The sequence below is a fragment of the Styela clava genome, chromosome 8 (assembly GCF_964204865.1).
Source record: "Styela clava chromosome 8, kaStyClav1.hap1.2, whole genome shotgun sequence".
In the NCBI taxonomy this organism is placed as follows: Eukaryota; Metazoa; Chordata; class Ascidiacea; order Stolidobranchia; family Styelidae; genus Styela; species Styela clava.
In genome coordinates, this window is record NC_135257.1 from 813,798 (window position 1) to 824,143 (window position 10,346).

At 33.4% G+C, this 10,346-nt stretch overlaps 1 protein-coding gene across 1 annotated transcript; it reads right to left on the reverse strand.

Annotated features, from left to right (window-relative positions):
* Positions 1-789: 789 nt before the first annotated feature.
* LOC120346190 (pre-mRNA-splicing factor CWC22 homolog) lies at positions 790-9,219 on the reverse strand. The gene is made up of 14 exons (XM_039415867.2): positions 8,971-9,219; positions 7,984-8,112; positions 7,583-7,751; positions 7,040-7,162; positions 6,779-6,916; positions 6,060-6,267; positions 5,795-5,866; positions 4,971-5,125; positions 4,651-4,728; positions 3,965-4,075; positions 3,405-3,574; positions 2,958-3,059; positions 2,596-2,714; positions 790-2,307 (listed from the first exon to the last, which is right to left on the reverse strand). Exons 1-14 carry the CDS (start codon positions 9,156-9,158, stop codon positions 1,109-1,111), a joined length of 2,961 nt encoding a protein of 986 aa, XP_039271801.2. The 5' UTR covers positions 9,159-9,219; the 3' UTR covers positions 790-1,108.
* Between the last annotated feature and the right edge of the window lie 1,127 nt (positions 9,220-10,346).

Consider the following 10,346-nt stretch of genomic DNA (forward strand, 5'->3'; position numbering starts at 1 on the left):
TACAACGTACATATTAACTTAAACAGGACACGGAGAATCTCGCTTGTGAAATGAAGGACAGGGAAAGTTGGGAGAAGACAGTTATAGTAACTGTTTTCGACTGCGGTCGCATAAGTAAGTGAAGAAATGCTTTCATTTTCACTGTATTGAAGAACCACATTGATTTTCGCAGCAAATGCAATGTGTTATATTGCATGCTGGAACTGCATGAAGGCAATCAATCCTTAATTAAGATAAACGCCAATGCAATACAGACAGTGCAAATGTACGTGGGGCCAAATATCTGCGGATGCGAACGTCCAGGGCGCAAAAGTTGATGGGTGCACTGTCAGTTCATCAGTGATTTGTACAGAGTAATAGCTAACGATGTTCTGATTAACCAAAATTCATAATAATTGGTGATTTCAAAGTTAAGACAGTAACACGGATTTCATTATAGGTATCATTAGACGGAATTAATCTCAGCACGTTTAAGATGAGTGATTTTTAAAAGTTTTGCAAGTTGGGAAATACAGCCCTGAAGAAAGGAGATCAGTCATCAGCCAAAGTTATATCGAATTCCATCAAAAGACTAGCTAGTAGCTACAACGAGAAATCAGCAGCGCCAGTAAAAATCTAAAGAAAAATCATGCAAAATACCACACATGGGAACTGTTGATGATAACAGGGTATAATTATATCGAAAGCAGGGTTAAGGATAATCAAGCGATATTCGTGGGTTGTGCAATCAGATGTCCGTACACTTCTGAAGGGCAGAATTTGCACCCCTCGCAATAAGAAATAGGAAAATTTTACAATATCTCTTTAAAATTTATTACAAAAGTTCATCGAAAAAGTACTCATTTAAATCATTGATTTGACAAATCTTTCAATACAGAATAAGAATAGTCTTCTGAATACCACCATCACTCTGTGTTGGCCAGAATTGTTTTTCATTCAATAAGCATTGTAACTAATAGACAGTTGCCAACATCTCCTTACAACTTCTTTCGGAAAGATACTCCTGCGTCACTCACACAAGCGTGCCCACTCATTATTTGCAGAAAACATGATAACAGCTTTCTTACCACGGAGCTACTCCAAACAAATGCCCACACATAGATGTACTTCACCTTCTTCTCCTCTCGGTTGTTCTATCGTCCACATATTCTCTTTGTCTTCTGTCATCCCTTCTATCATATTCTTTTCGTGAGCGACGATCTTTTTCATCACTGGAGCTTATCGAACTTCTTCTTTGCACTGTTGAAGGCTTCTTTTCATTAAACCGGTCAAGATTTTTGTGACTCTTGGAATTTTTATGACTTTCATATAAATGTTCTTTTTCGCTCTCTTCACTACTTTTGGAATGACTTCGACGTGTCCCAGATTTGATGTTTTTTCCATAATACCGCTTTTCATTTTTTTCTCTTTTTTCCCGCTTCTCGTGATAAGTTTTCTTTTCGCCTGAACTGGTAGAATCATCCCGTTTCTTTTTGCCATTGGAAGATTTGTGATTTTGATCACCTTCACTAGAACTGCCAGAATCATCTGAATGTTTCACCTTTGAAATATGTTTATAAACTGTCTTTTCATCATCAGAACTGTTAGAATCATACTTCTTTTGGCTTTTTGTTTTATTTTTTCTCTCATTTTTACCATTGGCCGAACTTTTTTTGCTTTTTGTGGATTTCACATTTTCCTCTGAACTGTCTGAATCTTTTCGGTTAGATCTCTCATTCTTGTGTCTTCGTTCTCTGACATCTCTTTCAGTGTTTTTCATTCTGTTCTGATGCATTCGATCTCTCCCATTATCGGTACTTTCTCCAGACTCTTCTGAACTCTCAGCTTTTTTAGATTTTTTTCTTGTATGCATTTTATCCTCATTTTCAGTATGACTATCATCGTCAGATGATGATTCAGATTCACTACTTGTATTATCTGAACTACTTTCGCGAGATTGTGTTTTGTCTTTTGTTTTTTGAGAACTCTTCTCTGCATATTTCTCCGGAACAGTGTTACTTATTTTCAGTAACCTTTCCCTCAAAGATCGCTTCTTCTCAGTTTCTTCTTCGGATGACGATTGATCTTTCTTTTTACTTTTCTCTTTTTTAGATTCCTCGCTTCTATCTTCTCTGTGATCATCTTTATTCCGTGTTGAGGGTTGAGGTCTAGACACCATTGATTTGACAGCTTTATCAGACACATGATCACTTTCTTCAGAATCGGAATATTCGAAAGTTTCTTCCTTCTGTTTTTTCTTCTTTTTCTTGCTAGTTTTTGATTTCTTTTTCTTTTTTTTAGATTTTTTCCTCTTTTTCTTGTCTTCTTCTGTTAATGTAATAAAAATAGTCAATAAAACGCTATGTTTCACCAAAATGATTTGATAAGTGAAAATGGCCAATTACTAAAATCAAGTCTAGACGAAAAGTATGTAATTTAAGTGTCTTCAGCGATTTGTCTGTCCAAAGTTCGACTTCCTCAAAAAGAAGGATATTCACATTTCACATTGAAAATACTTAAAATCGAGTAATCCAATTTTGAACCATTTTTTACACCAGTAGCTATTCAACTAGTAGAAGTGAAATCTTAAACTATAGAAATGAACAGGAGACTGACCTGAGCTGTCTGAAGAGCTTTCATCAGATGAGTCAATGTTTAAAGAAGCAATTTGTTCTGCTTGCATTTTCTCTGACATTTTCAATGCCGTCATCTTCAGATGTTCTCGCAATTCATCCCTAGATACAGAATATCAAGTTTTACTAACATAGTTTGTTGTAGGCTATATCCAAACCATCTCACTGAAGAACAAGTTTCTGAGAATAGCTATCGGCCATTTGTGAATTACTATTACGAAATATCATTCAAATCATCAAAACCAAACAAATCTCCTGTTGTCGGAACTTGATCGAACAAAAAGCAAAATGAATTATTTGTCTCACTAATAAAATGAAAATGGTAACAAATGAATTTTAACTCACGTTATTCCACCAAGACCTATGGATGTAAAGAAGTTAATTGCAAATCTTGTATTCTTTGGAGAATCTTTAGGAAAAAGTCCCTCGAAAAATGGTGCTAAGGTTCTATAAACACAAACAATATTTATTAACTGCTACAATTCTATTGTAAAATGAAAAATATATATGTATAAAAAAGGCTATAACTTTACTAGGATTTAACTGCAGTTCATAGAAATTCTATTAAGTAATAGTTGATTATAATATGATTTAACAATACTGCATATTGTCATAGGAAGATTTTATGAAAATCAATTCTATAATACTTTCTTGCAATTCATACCGAAACAGAAATAGGTTATTTATATTTAATAGAAATTTACAAATATCATTCATTTCATGTTTCTTTTTATTTAATTTTTCAGAGCAAAATTGTCAAGATTTCATCTAAATCTTGAAATAAGAACTTACACATCCTTGAGCCTTTGATTTAATTTTGGCAGTCCAAGATATTCAACTAATTCTTGGAACAAAATTTTGATGAAAATTCTAGATGATGAGGTTGTCGTATCTTCTGATAGCACAATATTTTGCAAAACTGTCCAAGGCAATGCATCAGAGTGCAGAAGGTGAGCAAAAAACTAAGAAAAAAGAAAAGAAAAACTAGAAAGAATTTCTGGAACTTGATCGGTACCGAATGTAATTGTTTATGCTATGGAACACAGCAGTAGGATGAAACTGCTGCCGTAAAAAAATCTCCCAGGTTCAAATTCCACCAACGCATTTTAATATAGCATAACAACTATTTTGCACATAATGCCTAGTCAGGCATGAACTGTCAACAGATAACACATAAAACACAGAATTTCTAGTTGTTCATGAGTTAGACATTGGATGGATTAGATATGTCATAGCAATGTGTATATTTCTGTGCCTTAGTAAGTGATGTAATAACCAATTAATAGTTTAAAGGAATTCTTAATATAGGTATTAAATAGTCAAGTGGTGATAGTCATACACAATATACAAACCTTTGCAACATTCCTTAGCTTGCTTGTTTCCAATCTATGAATGATTTCGTATTGTTCTCCAAATAATATTTCAAAATGTTCCATGAATTCTTTCTTCAAGATACAGAACCTCTGAAAAACAACAACATTCAACTTACTAAAAGTAGATTATTGGTGAATGAGTTACCCAATCATGGTTGGAGTAGTGATTGAATAATTATAATATAACATATAACAAGTCAAGTGTGGTATTAATTGCCCCAGCGACATCCTTATGCCGAATAATCACACTTATCCCTTATTCGGTCAGATTTATCGCGAAAGCACTTTGTTAAATCTCTCAAATGCCAAGATAAATATCGACACACATGTTTAAATCCACAACGATCCCATAAAAGTGGAATAAGTTACAGGAGTGTTATCGTACTTGGACAACAAAAAAATTATTCCTGAAACAAAATTATTAAGTGTGTTGTGTTGTATTCCCAATGTTTTCTGCAATGTAGGCCAAGTATAGAAGTACTTTCAAACAGATAAGAATAGTACTGGTTTCAAAATTTATGCTACCATTGAATGCAGATTGGGTTTCACATTCGAATTTGAATCGAACAGAGTTTGTGAGTGGATTAATCCGACTTTACCGGCCCGCCACAGTAAAAAGGTGGGAACCATTGTGCTAGAGAATAATAACAGAAAAAGATACTTACAGCACCAAGGAGTCCAAAAAACTTTTCATATGTTCTTAGTTGAGAGCAGCAGTCAATAATCATAGCACATATCTCTTTCTATAATTTGAAACAAAACAGAGATCCAACTTTAATACTACGAAACAAAAGCAAAAATTTTCCAGATGTCTAATTCTAAATTTGAAGAAATTTCCATGTTAATGTTGTTTATCTCGATAAACCCAATCTGTTCATTTCTTGCTCTAGTACAACTCTCTACCTCCAAATAGATAATTCTCCCAATTCGAATGCTTCAGAAAAACCTCATGATCTCATTCTAATAAATTAACTGTATCACGTACATAATCCTTGACATCAAATTCCATCTTTAACAATTTGTGAGCGCATTCTTCAAAATCCAGACTTGATTGTATGGCAAGATATATTGTCCTTCTCAATGCAACAAGATTGGTTTCAGTTCGATCTTCAATCTCTTGTTTTTTTTCTTCCTCTGGCTCTGAAAATGAGATGAAAAATTGCAAGCAACAGAATCACTTGAAATAATAGAGAGAAAATTAAAATGTTTGGGATTTATTATGTACAGAACAAAAAGTATTGAATTTAAGTCATGAACAACTTTCATCTTATCTTGTAGGACAAGGGTCTGCAATTAATTTTAAGTCCGACCCAAAAGAGTGGTTTCTGATGTCTCGCAGCCTATTCGCTACAGTACAATTTTGTTTAAAGTTTATTTATCGTGAAATCTCTATTAAGCACTAACTGTGTAATGAACTCAAAAACCTATCGTTTATTAAATTTCTTATCATGCTGCTAAACAATTGCCACAATATTTTTACTCACAATTTATAAAAATTGCACTTACTCCCACTTTTCGTTCTACTGTATATATTTAGCAGAGAGCAGAATAGCCCAATATTACTAACAGACTGTGAAAATTGTAATTCTTTGAAAACACTTTTTGTGTTATTAAAAATATTGCATGTCATATTTGTTAGGAATTCGTTGTTTTGTCAGTTTTTGTTCTAGATGCATTGTCTGTGCCGAATCATGTATCAGGTTACACAAATACAGGTTGATTTTTCATGTGTTATCCACTTGAATAGATTTGTGTATACAAAACGTCTGAACTGGAATGTTACCATTTTTAAAATAAATTTGTACTAACCTTCGTCAGATGATTCATCAGAAGAAGATCCAGAACCACTTGAACTTCCTTCACTGCTTTCGTCAAGAATATCTAAAAATCGGCCTTTTTTATCAAACAAAGCAATAATAATGAAATTTGAAATAGGGGTACTGAATAAAAAAGAGGGATATTATCATACATGCTCAATTATAAATTCTTATAAAAACCCTTTCCCAAATATTGACGACTTCAAAAATCTTGGAACAGAAGTGCCTGTGCATTCCTAGTAGATAAAAACAACAACCTTTTTTAATCTGCTTATAATTTTCTTCATTTTGTATAAAATCAGGATCCATATGAAACACATTCAGTTCATTTTCCGTTCCTTTCCCTCCACCATCATCATCGAGTTGTAACATGTGTGTGAATTGATCAGTTTCTTCTACTAGATCAAGATCTTCTTCAACAGAAATATGTTCCTTGAATCCATCTTTTCGAATAGCAAACATCACCTGATTAAAAAGAAAAGGTAATATCAATTTAAAATTCAGTGCCCTGGATTTTTCAATTCATTTTGAATTTGAATTCTCTACATTGATACTCATATCAGTTATGACCGAGAACTCGTGATATATTGGCTGTCACTGGCTTGAACAAATTTATTCTTGACTCAAGATCTCCGAAACAAATGTGAAAATTAAATTAGATGACATAAAATGATTGACAAATAAGAGTAGCAGAGTGGAAGTAGAAAATTGAAATGTAAGAATTTTTTGCACCGTAAATTTTAGCATGGATTAGCATGATTTAGGATTGAATTTGAAAACATATAATGTTGCTTTGACAATATCTTTTGATTTCTATCCTATATCAGATCAAAACGTATAAGTCTGTTTGATGCGATTTGCTACTTCATAATATAGTCTTCAATATTAGAAAAATAAATAAATGTATCAGATGTAAATGAGATTTGAGAAATATCTGCAATCAATGAACTTATGACAGTAAATTATAATTAGTTACTTCAATCATGTATTGCACTCTCTTGTCAAGCTCTTGTTCATGTAATATTGTACGTAAACGTTCCATGACTGCTGCAAGACCACGGGGTGATACCTCTAATAATTTTTGGCCACACTCTTTTAAGAATCCAATTGCAACCTGAGAAAATTCAAGAGAAAGATTTTCACTAAAAATACTTTAGTTTGAGATAAACGAGTTTAAAACATGCCATTTTATTTATTTATCATACATTCACGAATTAACCAAACCACAATCACATACCTCCACAGAATCATCTGTCGGGTTTTCAAGCAATAGAGTTAAAATTTGAAGTCCAATAATCTCATGTGCAACTTGCTGGTTCATCAAATGGGCAATGAATTGTGCAGAGTGGAGGCATACTTCCTAAAAAATAATGACATGAAGTCAGGTAAGAAAAAATATCAATCTCTTCAATTTAGAATCTCAGTTGGTAAAGTAATAAAATGATCTGATCAGCCACTCACAGTAAAATAAATTTGATTCAAAACTAATCATGACCTTTCATGGCATTCACAAACCCCGACATTTACATTAAGCATTGATTTAAAATGATGGCAATTTTTCAAAATATTATTATTGTCCCTTTTTGCTTTATAAAAACCTCACTATAGTGTCTCTCACTATAGTAATTTATTAGGAAGACTCGAATATTACGAGTCAGCTGTGACAACTTGACTAACACAAAATTAATATTATTTAGGCCTATTGTAAATTAATTGTAAAAAAAAAGTTTATTCAACACTATCTTCACAGGAGATAAATTTACGGACTTCGGCTAGCTACCTTTCTATTTCTTTTATAAGACCGACGGAATTGCAAGGCAAGTCTTCTTAATATTAACTCTCCATTTTGTGGAAAACGAGTGTTGATGATTGCAACGAGAGCAGCATATACTTTTGTAAAGGTTGGAGAAGCATTTTGAGCTTGCAATATAGATTGGGCCAACACTCCCCTGAAAAACATGTTAAAAGTTTTTAATTCGACAACAATCTTGACCACATTATTTGGAAATGCTTTTAAAAATTTGCAATTGTGATCAAAAAGACATAATGAGCAATATCATAACATGACGAATATATTGACAATAATATAGATGCATCTAAAATTTCATAGTATTGGACTATTGGCATTAGATATAACAGTTTATCTAAATAAAGAACCCGACACACAGTGGCACATTTTACCTTCCACGAACTATATTTTCTTGAAATAACTCTCTGACAATGCTTGATATATTTGACGTGTTCACTTTATTGATCAAACCGTTGATACTCTTCTTCAGAGCTTCCCAACTTATTCTCTGATATTGCTCGCTACAAAATATTGAAAAATTCAGTATTATTATTAAGTCATCATTTTGCTGTCAACAGAGAAATTCCATTAATTTAATAATAAATGCTTCAAAGCGCATATAGCAGGGTGGTCCAAGGTTGGTGGCCTCGCAGGGCACACTATTATATTTGATGTGTTCGCGGGCCAAAAGAGTTCAACTTATAAATAACTGCAGATTGATTGAATACCGAATTTTACCAAATTTGAGATACAGGAGGGTAATTACTAAATTTTCTGACATATAGGCAGCATTTTTTGTAATACTAATTAGGCTGATTGCGGAAAACCACCCAACAGGAATTATTTTATGGTTATTTTTATGACGAAACAACACCAAATTTTGTTTTGTTAGATTTTTTGTTTACCCTCCCGCAATGGCAGCGCGGGCCATAGATAACGAAGCCTGGGTTTGGATCACCCTGGCATATTGGAACGCTGTGTAACACTTTCAGCATTGTGTAAGAGAAAATAACAAAATTTTGAAAATATTTGAACTTCCACTCAGCACGCCAAAAATGAAGATAAGGTGCTCTCAACATGGTGTGGGAGTGGGCATGGGTATATAAGATATATTTCACCGTTAGTACATCACACAGGTATATCAAAAACAAAAATTTTATAGGCAGAAGAGCATACCAATAGAATATAAATAGTTGGGAATTGGGATAGAAGTGCCTGTTTGAAGTCCGAAGCTTACATAAATGTTAAAGTACTCATACCAATTAATCACCATATATTTCTGGGCAATTCAGTGGCTGGAATTCGAACTTGAAATGCCACAAGTGCTAACCATAGCATCAATTCGAATAATATGGTCATAATATTTTACTGTTTCAAACCTGCTCTTATCAGTAATCTGCTGTTGCATCATTCGTAAACGAGCCGGAGGAATATATGCTCCTCCAGTTTTTGTAGAAATCATGGATTCTTTGTCAATTTTGCTCTTCTTCTCTGGAGGTTCTCCTTTATTCTTTTCATTTTTCTCCTCTATTATTTCACCTTCTTCCAGATGTCTAGCTTTACTCATGTTTTGAACTGAAAATTTATACACTACTGAGCTCTGAAGCTAGTCTATGTGCAAATAAAGATATAGATACATTTGCAGATTTGATAGACTAGATATGTACATTATGCGTAAATTTTATATTAAATTCCCACCCCAGACACCACCAAATATGACAACACTCAAATCAAACAAACAGACATTGAGGGACATTAATCTGGTAGATTTGCGCGTATTCTGATATTACTGTATGAATTTATGCTAGACTCTAGTCCAGGGAGGTCCAAACCCTGGCCCGCCGCTTCACTATCTGTGGCCCGCATCGCATTTGCGCAAGAGTGAACAAAAATCGCATTTGGCATTGTTTCTTCATAAAAATAACTAGAAAAATCTTTTGACATATTGTTACATCACTAATGTCAATGAATTGACTAGTGTCATGGTTAGCTGAGGCAACTAGCGAAGGAATAATGTGCTTTGCTAGTCTAAATTGTTAGCTGGCTTTCTATCTTTTTGGTCGGGAATATTATGCTAACAGAATATTCTTCATAGTAAACTAAAAATCCAATGGAAATCTATCAGCCTATAGGTTGGGTATGCCTGATAACTAAATATTAATGTAATGGCCGAACAATATAATTCCCGCCGGGTGTTTCTTTTTGCAACCAGCCTAAACAGTGTTACAAAAAATGCTGCCAATATGTCAGAAAATATAGTAATTATCCTCCTGTATCTCAAATTTGGTGAAATTCGGTAATCAATTAATCTCAGTCATTTATAAGGTAATTTTTAAACATGAGTTTGAAAAGAAAGTTGACTAACAGATTTTTGACTGGATATGGCAGATAAAATATCACAATGCTTGCCTAATAATATGTCTGCAAGTTGTATCAGTGACAATCTAAAACAGTATTTTTTCCTTATGGCACTTTTTCCAAGATGAGGAATTTGAAATCTTACACTACTGCACTAAATGTATTTACAGTAAGATTTTTGCAAGTTATATTTAGCTTTATTTGGTAGTTTTAGCATATGTTAGCTTGATAAATGACAAATAATGATCAATGTGTTTGGACAATAAAGTGTTTGTTTAGTATTGCACTAATTACCTATTCTTGGCACTATTGTGGCCCGCGAACGATACAAAAATGATAATGTCATTACCACTGTCCCCCCCAAGGTTGCCGATTTAATATAAAAATTGCAAGGAAG